At 38.4% G+C, this 13337-nt stretch overlaps 1 protein-coding gene across 2 annotated transcripts in view; it reads left to right on the top strand.

Annotated features, from left to right (window-relative positions):
* The window catches only part of LOC118684176 (ubiquitin-conjugating enzyme E2 E2), a 201428-nt gene that overhangs the window by 161524 nt on the left and 26567 nt on the right, over positions 1-13337 (top strand). For both annotated transcript variants that reach the window (XM_036378918.2, XM_036378917.2), the window contains exon 4: positions 3054-3186. In XM_036378918.2, the coding sequence (XP_036234811.1) occupies positions 3054-3186 (133 nt within the window). The remainder of the gene's footprint in view (positions 1-3053; positions 3187-13337) is intronic.

Consider the following 13337-nt stretch of genomic DNA (forward strand, 5'->3'; position numbering starts at 1 on the left):
ACTGTGTAGCAGTAGGTTCGTCACAGGCAGCCTGTGTGTGCTCTGGCTCTGGGTCAGCTGAGTTCAGGACGGATTTAGTCTGCCTTTTGCTGACAGGGTGCACATCTAAATATGTTCTTCCAAAGATTACAGAACTTCAGGCACTGAGCTGTTTGGTGCACTTTCTTTGAGATCTGTGGTTTGGTTGCCAGTAACTTTAACAGAGCTGAAATATAAATCATACTGAATGTAAAACATTTGGGCTTCACTGTGTTGGGCAGATATCTATGTAGAGAGAAGGGTAATTAAATCCTCTTGCATTTTAAACCTTACAGAATAAGGCTCTGGCTGACGTCTTGTGCATTGGGAATTTTCTCTGGTGAAGTCTGTTCGGGTTGCCAGTATTGTGGATAAATAAAAGACTTAACAATTAAGAAAGAAGGAAAACAAAGCTAATACACCTGTCAAACTTTTTGTATTATTAATGCACAAATGAAAAACTGTGATGCTTGTGCATGTTGTTGCCCTTAATACCAGCTGTTGCCTGTGCACATGGGCTGGTATTTCACATGGCTGAACAGCCCTGCTGCCAGCAAGCACTTAAACAGGCAGCGTCAATAACAGCAGTCTTCCCACACTCCATACAATTTAAGCTATTCTTCAAATTAATAATAATACTTAATAAAGCTTCATCTCTCATTTGCAAAGAAAACCGTCAATTAATGTTAATCAGCATCCTCAGAATGTGATCAGGCTGGGCTTGTAGCTGGACGTGCCGAAACAGTTCAACTGGCAGATGGAGCGTTTTCCAACTATTCTAATTAATGACTGCTCATTTCAAATGTTAATGCAATTAAATAAATAGGCAAAACAAATAAAAATAATATACAGTATGAAACTGCCACTGTCAGAGAGATTTCTGATCAAAAAAGTCAGCCTCAGTCAAATGCAGAAAGGGCCAAACCAACCCCTCCTGGCTAAATAAGTTCTGAAAGAGCTAGGGCTAGCTTTTGTTACTTATTTCCAACCATTTCTCTGGAAATGACATTTATATCACTTCCATTTTAACCTCCTGGCATCGACTGCGGAATTGCTTCTTTAAGTGTTAGAACATTTTCCTGCAGAAAATGAGAAGGGATTCCTTTCACATATTATGGGCTTTTTTTGGTGTAAGATTTAGACTTGCCTTGCTTCTTGTCTTTTCTATTTGAAATAATTGCCTGCATTTTTTTAGGAGTTTTATTTTCTGTGAACATTGTATACCATACCACTGATGTAGGACTGCATTTGTTTGGGCTTATAAAGAGTTCAATTAGCCCCTTAATGCCTAGTTCAGTCACAATTAAACCTTCCCTGTTGACTCAGGATTGGTCTTTCTAAAGGCAGTGGAGGTGGTTTTAATTATTCATTCTCTGGTTTGTTTCTTACAGCAGTCTCAGCTGTGCTTTATTATTCAAAGGTTAATGCAAACTGAGAACTGGGTAAATTAAATTTGTTTGGCAGCTAGCAACCTGATGTATTATCGACACTGTGAAATATGGATGGCAACACTTCTGCTATTGTGCCACTTAAAAAGCCAGATTTCATCTTTAAAACAATTGCTAGTTTTGTTACTATGGCTGATAGAAAATGAATGTTCCATAATGTTATAGTCTCTGTAACCCATTATTGTTGAGAAAGCAAGGTAGTTTAGAAAGCCAAGAAGCATTAACAGCTATAATAGAAAATGGATGTAGGTACCATGACTAATGAAGTGCTCTGCACAGGGCTGAGTCGTGCAGCTGTATTTAGGGAATCGTGCAGTCAGAAGTTTTAATGAAGGGAGCCCAAGGAATTGCAGGTGAAAGCAGGTTTTATTAACTTCCAGTGAACAAAACGAATAGTTGAGCAGTGAACATGACATGATGTCGTATAATAATTGTGTACCTTGGGCACATTGTGAGGCATGGAGCATAGCCAAGAGCTTTCAGCTGTTCTACACACTGAGCGATTCCACAAACCCCTGTTCGCTGCAGAAACCTTCACTGCTAACATAACAAGAACTGTTTCACAAGAAATCCCTTAAGACAATACCACATCACTTTTCTGAGATATCTACCAGCACTGCCTTCCTCTAAAAAATATTAATCAGATATCTGGAAGTCACTGTTCCAATTGATCATAATTAAAATTCAGGTCCTGTAATCAGCAGTCTGTGAATGGAAAAGTCTTCATATGCTTTAAGAGGCCATCCTGAGTAAAATACATATTTATATGGACAGGTATTATGTTGTATGAAAGGAGGCTGTGTTGGATTTTCGAAGAGTCATGCCCAGGAATTTTTATTAGTTAGTATTTTATTTAATCTTTTTCAGGAATTCACCATACAGGTGAGAGACTTTTCTTGTCTCATACAGGATTATGTTTTGTACATTTTGAATATTATTTCAGTACTGTGTTTTAAACCAAGGACTTTGAATTAACATAATCCAACACTTCCTGTTGTATTTAACATAATTAACATAACCCACTTCCTGTTTATATTATTTAAGATAGGGCAATGATTGCAGAGTGAAGCAGCCTTCTGTGGTAGTGACTGGAGACCTTAGGTTAGGAACACGTGCAGCTGCAAGGTTGCTTGTACCCTGCTCAGTCTTTAGTACAGTCTGTGCTGTGTAATGTGTGTAATTACACTGCTGCTGACTGAAGAGGTAGGTGGGTGAGGAGGTAGGTGAAAATAGGATGGCTTGTGAAGCAAGACAGTGACAAGACATCTCAGCAAAGTCTCTGTATCCTTGCACTGTAAATACTTCACATCTGCCCACTAAAATATTTGAGATAAGACAGTTGGGAATTTTTCTGTGCTTATTTGAATAATTTATGATGTGATTTTAATTCTTCTTCCTGGCTGAATATATCACTTCTCTGACAGAGCTTAGGACATCAGATGCGTGTTCTGTCTAACTTAATGAATGTGATACACAATTTTAGTTTCTGGTTTTACAGCAAAACCAGCAGGTACTACTGGTAGAGTATAACTGATGCAGTATATCCTTGATTGCATGTGGTTATTATATTTTTGTTTTCTATTTTAGTGCTGGACCCAAAGGAGACAACATTTATGAATGGAGGTCAACTATACTGGGGCCTCCAGGGTCTGTATATGAAGGTGGAGTTTTCTTCCTTGACATAACCTTTTCACCGGATTATCCTTTTAAACCACCCAAGGTTAGTAGAAGGATATTCAAAGTCTGATAGGAGTCTTCTCCTGCTGATACTTTTTAATGTGTATGTTGGTATATCATTTTAGGATGAAACATAAAACTTTCAAAGCAATAATGAATTTTTAAACTTGACTCTTTTGATAGAAAGAATTTAAATAACTGGCTAGAGTTTGCTTGCATGCTGCCAGTATAGCTGAATGCATATGGATTTATTTAGAAAAAGGTTGCATAATTTCCAGTAGCTATTTTTTTTAATTTGGATTTGTTTCTAATATGAAAGTGCTTGTATTTGAGTTGCACCCTTTATAAATAGCTGAAGATACTTAATCTTTCCTGTTGACCCATATAATTCACCAAGGTTGTATGGCTGTCTGGACAAAAGTATGCACCTATTTCACTACCCCATATAGTATCTGCAGGTGCAAGATATTATAAATGATTGCTTTACATCAGTTTTCTGGAACCAAATTCCAGAAACTGGAGTGACATATATTTACAAAAATCCTCAGTAATTCTTTTTATAATGCTGTCTACAATGATTCCAGACAGAAACAGAGAACTGTATCAATAACATAAAGGTGACAGATCATTACCATGATTAACTTGAAATGTCAAACATGAAAAATCTAGTGGTTAGGAAGACTGCAAAAGAAAAAAGGTGGAATGTGGCAATACAGAGCATCATCTCTAAGCAGAGGTAATAACTGCTGAGGAGGATCTCAGAATGGGACTTTATTGCTTGATCACAGGATTATTGCAAACCACCTGTGTAATGTATTTATAAAAAAGGCAAACATGCTCCTGAAATGCATCCTCTGGCCTACAGAGAGAAGGAATTACCATGTCAGATACATGATGCTTAGAAGTCCTTATCTGGAAGACTGAGTGCAAATCTTTACACATGTGTTCGATAATAAGAAACCAGGAAAATTTATCCCACAGTGCTGTTAATAGAATCAAATAAATTGATGGGACTGTCTTCCATGAAACAAAGTAAAAAGAGGTGTATTGTTCACCTTGCCACTCTGGAGTGTGTGTCTGGAAGACCCCCATGGAAGGAGCTATGAGATCAAAAATATTTACCTTGTTTCTGACACATTTATGAAGGGATGGGTGGGCCATGTTGGTCTATAATAGAAGGATATTGCATTAAAAGAGAGAGAAGTCAGTTCCTGTTTGATTACTTTGAGTAGATTATTGAAAGGTAAGTGCCTACATATAGAATTTTAATGCCACAGTAGTAATGTTTATAGTAGTAAATAACACTGATATTACCAGGAAAGGTTTTGTAAAATAAATGAGAAATGTGAATGTAAAGCACTTGTCATTTTGTAAATTGAACTTTCCAGCCAGTAACCTAAAGATGGGTGAGTATAGCAGTATTAGAGATGGTCTAACTTTGTTTCCCCCTTTTAGTGTTCCAGTTTAGAGAAGCCTTGATGCCACTGGGAGGTCTTAGAGGAGTTGTACACCTTCCTGACTGCACAGTCTCAGATTTAGACAGCTGTTGTCACATGGTGAAGAAAGAATTTGAAAATGTATGATGTCTCCTTCAGTTTGTTAAAGTTCTGGGCATGCTGAGCTGGGTCAGTTCTGTTCTGTTCTTCCCCCATCCTGTTTTTCCTGCCTCCCCCCAGTCCAGCCCACTGTCTGGACAAGGTGTTTTAACAAGCCCTATTTATTTACTTCTTTCTTGGGCTTGATCTGTTTGTGCTAGCTGCCATGCAAGGGTTACATTCAGTCCCCCCAAAAAGTTAAAATTATAATTTTTGGGGGATAAAATGGCTTTATGGCATATAAAATAGAGCTTGAAGTTCTCTCAGAGAGGTAATACATAAGAACTAGCTCTGAAAGACAAGTTACAGGGAGGTCTTTTATCATTCTCTCTGTTGAATCTGTTGAGTCTTGAGGCAGTGTATGCAACAGACACCCTTTTAAAATAGAAGTTGATGGTCCAGTTTGCTATTTCACCACAAGGTAAAGTCTTTTTCAATCTGCACTCAGTTGTGCTCAGCAACTGTGTTATTTTGAGATATGAGTAATGCAGCTGTGCATTGCTTATTAATGAAATGTCAAGCAAAGAGGTGGTTCTTGTCCTGCTTCCTAATAGATTTGATTGTCTGCCTTTATCTTGATGCCAGTTGTCACTGTAAGAAATGTGTGTGTCTAAATCATACGAAAATGCACTGCTTGATAAAGGAGAAGAGAATTGATGATGCCATATTGTCTTAGTAAACAGCCAGTTTTATGTTGAGGGGAATTGTCATCTGTAAGAAAGTAATTTGTGTGTGTGCACAGGGGACTAATGTCAGATATAACTGTGACATAAGCATGTGTTGAACACTTAGATTCTTACTCTATTCACTTCAGCCACAGTTCTAAATGACCCCCCTCTCTTCAGTCCTGCTGTATGACCTCGCAAACTGTTGCTATTTCATTACACCTATTTTCCAGACCTTATGAAACTCATTCATAGGTAAAATAGTTAGGGAAATCCCTTTAATTGAGCAGCATGAGAAGACCACTGCTTATCATAAGGTAGCTGCCTGTCAGCACTGCTGGGAAAGGGTAGTTAAATATGTTCTCCCTGAGCTGATCTCTAGCAAAAGAAAGGTACTGACTATATGGAAAGTAATGCACGGCCTCGTGGTACGGTGCTATCTGTGCGCTGGCATCTCTTCTACTTCTCCAGAAGATTTGTGATATTTTGTGCTGTTCTCAGAATCATGGATTATAGGGTTATGGGCATAGATTATTTTAGATTTCTTTGTAGTTATATTCTAATTTTTTTCAAACTCCTTATGGCTCTATCATCTTAAAAAACCTAGGGATAAAGTACAAGACTGTGAAATGTACTGAGAAAGACATAAAATGTATCCTGAGTGTTGGCAAGATTACTTCCCTGTAAGAACATAGCAGAAAGGGTCTAATTCACATTTTTCACCATGATTGAATTCATAAATTACTCCTGAGATTTCTGTGGGCCATTTTCGTCCCTCATTCACTATGAAGTAAGGAAATATTTAAACAAGTACTGTCAAAATTGATCTTCCAAAAATGTGACCACAAAAAACCTGGGAAGAAACAGAAACTGTGTTTCCCAGATGCAATTACTTGACCCAGCCTAGGGTTCCAAAGGCAAATTCCCATGTCACATAACATATTCACTGTTAAGGGGCCTAATCCACAGTGTGTTAAAATCTGCAGAAAGATCCCTTTTTCCTTGTCTCTTCTCAGATGTTGTGCACTCCATTATCACATCCATACATATGTATGTCACACATGGATCTTGAGGAGGGTAAAATAATTTTTTAGTAAGATAAATGCATTGAAAATTTATTTTGGATATGTGTCTTTTATTTTTATTACCATCATTAAAATATATTTGTGTAAACACTGTTCAGTTTGTCTTATACAAAGTTCTTGATATTTTTTGAGGGATCCAGATTGCTTCTATAAACACTGTTGATACCTGATCTGATCGCTGGGTACCCTGTTGCATGTTGGTAAACATTAATTAGAGACCACATTTGTACAAGTAAAGATGTTCTATATTTTGGCTTTTCTTTTTAACAAATGTACAAAGTAATTTTCATTTGCTCTTCCAGATAGTTAATCTGCTTCTCTACTTTCCCTTTATCACATAAAAGAATCACTCTTTCATTCAGGTTTTGTTTAACAAAGAAAAAGTATCTATACAAGTTTTCACTTTTAGGTATTTCTTCAGTTTTTGTGGCCTCCACCATTCTTAAGATTTTCAAGTTTTATCTCCATTTTCCACATTAATTTTCCTGTGTGATCCAGTTCACATTTCAGGTTTTGTATAGCAACATGTCACTGTCATCAGGTTTCCCTTCCAGTCTGCCCCAACAAGTCTTTCCCCTATGGATCCATAGTTTTCATTTTGTCTGTCCTTGCCTGTCAGTGTTTTTCCAAAGTTAAACCATAGTCATAGAATCATATTAAGTTACTCTTTACCATCACAGAAGAAACCATGTGGTAAGATGGAGTATAGTTTGCTCTCACACTGTTAATTTCTTCCCCTTTGAAGTCAGTCTGTTTCAGTATTTCAGCTTTGTCACATGCCTTGAAACTGGACTCCAAATTTTTTGAGCCAGAGGTCACTGACCTTTTCAGCTCTGCTTTCCTTATAAATCAGTGGCATTTGGCTTCACTCACAACTGCAGCACACTCATGCAGAGGAAGGAGTTGTTCTTTCCCAAAAAAGTTTACCTCTTTCTGACCAATGCAGCTGATAGGAGTGATGGAGGGCCAGCCCAGCCTAACTCTGATTTAGCTCTACAACCAGAAAACAAGATCCTTAGAACAGCTTATCTGAGAACTAGCAAATTAGCTTTGGCTTTCTGGGAGGCTCTAATCAATTAAAAATATTTCCTTGCCTCTGCTGTGAGGAAGCTGCTGTAGCACTGCAGAAATGAGCTGAGCACTCGTTGGCTGAGTCAGCAAGGAAGCGGGCGGGCTGCACGATCACCGCTCTCCTCTCGGCTGCATCCTCAGTGTCACATTGGTTTTATGAGATGCCAGAGTGAAGGGAGGTATGGAACACACAAAGTGAGGCATAGATGTGGTGATGAACTCACTTTCTGCCAAAGGCCAGATGCTGCCGAGGCTTCAATTTCGGTCACAAGGTGAGGTTTCACTTCAGCCCAAAAATACAGCATGTAGCAGAAGGGACTGAAAAATAGACAAAGCTGTGCCCTGTTCAGAGTAGAAATGAATAAAAATTCTTAGATGACCTGCCAGGGAAATAACCTTACATTTTTTCAGTGGCTTAATGACCCCCTCAACCTTTTTTAGAAATACCTTTGAGATTTCTTTTTCCTGCCAACTATCTTCCTTTCATCCTTAATGGATTCAGACAGTTCACCCCTTGGCTTTAACAGAGGAAAGGTCTCTCTCTCTGTATCCCATTCAATACCCCAAAGCTCCTTCTTTGGGGTATTGAATTATTGAATGGGATCTAGCCTTGCATAGATGTCTCTTGTGGGAGGACGTGTGTTTGTATCTGTGGGTGTACATGTATGATTATATGTCCATGTGTATTTGAGTAGGAGGTATCATATATTTTAGCCTGGTCTGACAGAAAGAATTTCACCACAATTTCTCCCCTCAGTCCACATAAGAAAACAGTGAATTCCCCAAGTATGCAAGGTTTTGATCTGAGATCCTTTGCAATTTAGCCACCAGTACAAACACTGCAGCTTTAGGTACACTACACAACTGAAGGAAAGGCAATAATTTCATTGTCCCGCATACTGTCCCTCTGGAGCAGGAAGCTTTGACAAATCAGGAAGCCATACCAGTCTTTTGTACAGGCGTTTGTAGAAAAATAAATGCTCTTCAAGAGAACTTTCCTCCCAGGAATTGTCACTGCAATGGAGTCTGCTCTTTCCTCAAGAATAATCTTTATTAATTACTTCTACTCTCCTATTTGACTACGTTCAGTCTATTACAGTGTCAATTCAATTTAGCTGTGGCTGATACAATATGGATGTATCTATCATTATCCTAGTATTCTGATAGCTGTATTTTTGGATTTGAGTGATTTATAGAATCTCTTAATCCCAATTCTACAATTAATCTTGCTAGGGACTTTAATCTCAGCTGACTGAAAAATGGCTCATAGGACTTGAAAGCTGCAATATGCTAAATGACCTCTAAATCAAAATTAAAATAACAGAAAACTCTGTTTTCTGTTAAGTCCTATGTAATTCTCCTATGTAAGTCTCATATGCCTAACTAACTGAAAAACTATTCTCAGCACTTGAAAGCCTAGATGGTTTAAATCAGCTGTTGGACTACAAGGGAGGCCCTTTTCCTTTTTAAATATAATGCACAGTGTCTATAGAGTGTGATCTTAATGGCAATATTAAACATCTCTTCAGGTTTTTTAATACATAATTGTAATATAGCACTAAATATCCTTTTGTGGAATTCTTCTTCTGTGGTAGACGCTTTCAACCTATTTTGTAAGTTCAGCTTCATGTCTGAGGGGGCAATACTTTTTGTTCCTGGCTTCTATTCTACATGTTCATACTTTTTTTATATGTGATTGGCTGTTAAGGACACTTTTATCTGCAGTGTAATAGAAAAACAGTGCTTACAAGGGTAGATGCAAAAAAATAAACGTTCCTTGGTATTTCTAACCTATGTTGTTAAAATGAACCTTACTAGGTAGACATGCACTCTAAATTGCATTTATCACTACTAACACAATTTACACTCGAAGCTCTAAAACTCCTTAAGTACAAGCCCATTTGACTGATCCCTTTCTACCATCTCTGGAACCCTGATGCAGGCAGGGTTTCATTGAGCCTCCTCTAGCCCCCCTTCCCAGATATTGCCATCATAAGGGCAGCCTTCAGACGCAATGCGCTCCTGTCAACCTTATCCTTTACATTCATTTGCCTCGTCATACTTCTCTCATAGCCTCTGTCACATCCTATTAGCTCTCAGTGCCGTGCTGTGCTGCTCACAGCTCTTTTCAGCTGCCTCCTGCCCTCCCCATCCTCTTCCTCGTGGTGACGGTGTGGCGTGTTCCCACAGCACTGCCTCCCGTGGCCCCTTGGCTGTGCCTCCGCGCTCCCTTGTTCTCCTTGCCCAGCCTTTCCATTTGCATCTTCTCGCTGAGAGCAGCCCGGGAATCCTTCATCCATGACAATAAATGGAGTTGGCAGGTTTTCCCAGCAAGTGAAGTCTTTGGGTGTTTGCAGGCAGAAATCAGATGCAGGGGAGTCTTTGAGAGGGAGAAATGGACAACCTACCAGCAGCAAGGCCATTGTCAGAGGCAGCAGGATCAGCCCCAATCCTGCCCTTCTCAGAACAGCTCTTTCCAGGAGTGTGAGCGGCAGAGTGCAGTTCCCATGCTCGCGCCACCTGCAGTGAAACAGTTTGTTCCACAGATCACATCCCTGGGATGCTCCAGCCCTGGAAGTGTTGAAGGCCACGTTGGATGGAACTTAGAGCAGCCTGGTCTAGGGGGAGGTGTCCCTGTCCATGGCAGAGGGGTTGACACGGGATGATCTTCAAGGTCCCTTCCAACCCAAACAATTGTGTGAGTCTGTGATGTCTTCAGGTGGTGCTGAACCAGCATGCAGTAGTACAGGGCTCTGGACAGCTCAAACCCAGGTGGCAGTTTAAGAAAGTGTAATGTCTCCCAAAATGACAGAATGAGAGTTTTAAAGTGGAGGACATAGATGTGAGCAGAAATATGTTAGACTGAGGAATCAATAATGATATTTCATTGTCATTAAATGCAAAATATGTATTTGATAAGGCAACACCATGGAAATCTCTGAGATTTCCTTTCAATTCATTTATCTGATAATTCTTCTAGTAATTGGTAAATTGAATTGCCAATGATTCTTCTAATGAATAGCCTCCTTATTCACTTTGTTTACAATACACTAATTTATATCAGTAGTTCCTATTGATTTATTTAATCTTGATGCAAACAGCTCTATCTAACTAAACTCCTCCTGTTTTCCTTACCAAGGCTTAGGTGGTTTATCATTTCTTCCAATTTCCTGTGAATACCCAGTACACAAAGCTCTTTAAGAGGGCCTGTAGAGACATTGTATGGGGAATATCTTCTGCCTCACAGCATTGGTTTTCATATTGCTTGTCAAATATATTTTCAGAAGACAATTTGTCTGTTGGAAATTTCAGAAGCTACATAATTCGGCTGTATCAAGCATGTTTACTACTGCATAAAATCCATGTGATCTAAAAACACATAATATGTCAATGTTGTTCCTTGTCCTCTTTTACACACACACGGATAAATATACACAGATGTGAGAGAAAGATTTTTACGCACATTACTATAAAATGAGAGCAGATTGATCAGGACAAAAAACAAAAAGTTTTGAAGTCAGTCTGCCTAGGACTTCTCATGTATGGAATACCTAAATACCCATAGGCTGTTGGAATTGGGTGAGGAAGAAGAGGCCCCTGTTTCTTAGAATAAAATCTAGGAATAAAGTCTCATGCCTGGAGCACCATGCAGGAGCACTGTGGTGAGCTGAGAGACGTGTTCACGTAAGACAGTACAGTCTGCATGCTTTGAACTTCAAAAGGGAGATTTTATTTTATAAGAGTTAAATGGTCAGTAAATCTTAAAAAAAGTCACTCTCTTATAAAAGAACTTTTTTGCTGACTTTCCATAAGGAACTGCTAATTGTAAGAAAGATTATGCTGATTATATGAAAATCATTTTATAAAAACTCACAGTGACTTTGTCAGAGAAAGCTTTTGATGCTTGGCAAATTACCATCTTGTTTCTATTCTGAACATCCCTAACCCAAACAGTAATCCATTTCCCTTGTCCTCTCCTTCTCTTCCTTTGTTTTCAGAAAACTTTGTACTGTTTAGGACTTTTTTTTCTCTCTCTTGGATACATCAAAGATTACCAAGGTCCCTTTTTACTTATCCTGCTGTTAAATCTGTGTGCATAATGAGTGCATTTATATGATATAGTTTATTGCTGTTGTGCTTATTCAATTTTTTTTCCCCTGAAACACTGTTCAATGAGACAGTGTGAGTAGTTACTCAGCTTCATAATTACAATGAATATAATGAATAATTACTCACATTGCATACTGATTCATTTTCAGTAATATTAAAGGTGAACTCATGTGGATGCTATTATATCCATTTAAATTATTACCACTTTTGGCTACTAATGTCTTTCATGGTGCATTTTGCCAAAGAAGCACAGCACAGTTTGCATATCAGACTTCTCTGTAGGTCAAGCAAACGTAGTTACAGTTCATTATTTCCTGCTAATGCAGATACCATGTATTTTCCTTCAATAAAATTATTTATATCTGTTTTTTACCAAGTAAAATTAGATGTAATCAAGTGTTTTGAGAACTAGATGAAGTTCATTTCTTGCTGTAAACTTAAAATGTACTCTTAAGTAGTGAACATCATATGGCCAGTCATTTTTTGTACACTCTTTGTGATGAATCATTAAGTATCTCAACAATTGTTCATGTGCATGCTATAGATATGTACTAACAAACTGGAAATAATCCACCCTGTCTTAAAAAGGCAGCTTCAGTGCTCATAGATAAATGAAGTGCACTCTGTAAGAAATTAAAGAGTGCTAATTAATATAAAGGTTATTGCATGAATGTTGTGTCATTCAGAGCTATATACACTTTTCATTTAGATTGTTTTATTTTTCTCATATGACTGAAGAGTGTAGACCTGATCTTGTTTTTATTTTCTCTGAGTGGACAAATGTATTGCTTATAAAGTCTGACAAACTGAGATGGCAACAACTTACTCTCTCCTGAGCTCTATGAACATCATCATAAATGGCATCATATTTTATATATATATATATATATATATAAAACCTTTTCTGTATGCAGTACAACTTCTTCCACTTCAGGTAGTGCCACTGCAGTTTTATTAAAGCAGAACTCCTGGGGAATATTTGAGGAAGACAGAAATTTCATCTCAAGCAGGCATGCAAGATTCCATCCTTGTAAGAAATGAAAGTTCTTGAAAGGAGCTTCCCAAAATCATAGGAATGAGAGCCCTGGGAATCTCAACTCTGCTTCCAGTGTTAGCTGAGCAAAAGGAGGTTGTTTTTGTTTATTTTCAGGCTGGCTCTGGGAATTTTTCTTGTCTCCCTACACAGTCACCAGGCTCCAGTGACTGAGAAGCAGGAGGTGAGGGTTTGAACCCAAACAGGCTGATGAAAGCAAATCCTGAGGGTACACTGTGAGCCCTTGCATGTAATTTGTAAAACTAGGGAATCATTTCTTCCTCCTGATATGTTTTTGAAGAAGATTGCAACTGAATTCAGTGAAGTCTGAAAGTGTGTGAGATGGTGTACCAGGCACCATAGTGACTGCTGTGTTTAGACCTCTGTGCAAAAGAAAGATATTAAGTTATTTTAAGACTAGATAATGCTGGGAAAATGGTCTTCAAAATCACTCTGAGATGCTGAAATTACTTATCTTGCCTTCAACTAGTTGCCTCCAATCACTCAACTGAAATCTATCTTAGTTTCCTCTTCCCAGGTTTTATTAACAGTCTTTTTTCAGTCCTAAAACCTACTCAGTGAACAGCCAGACATAGCTTTGCATGTTTGGCATTCAGCAGTAAATGACAGATGAG

The sequence above is a fragment of the Molothrus ater genome, chromosome 1, assembly GCF_012460135.2.
Source record: "Molothrus ater isolate BHLD 08-10-18 breed brown headed cowbird chromosome 1, BPBGC_Mater_1.1, whole genome shotgun sequence".
Taxonomy (NCBI): Eukaryota; Metazoa; Chordata; class Aves; order Passeriformes; family Icteridae; genus Molothrus; species Molothrus ater.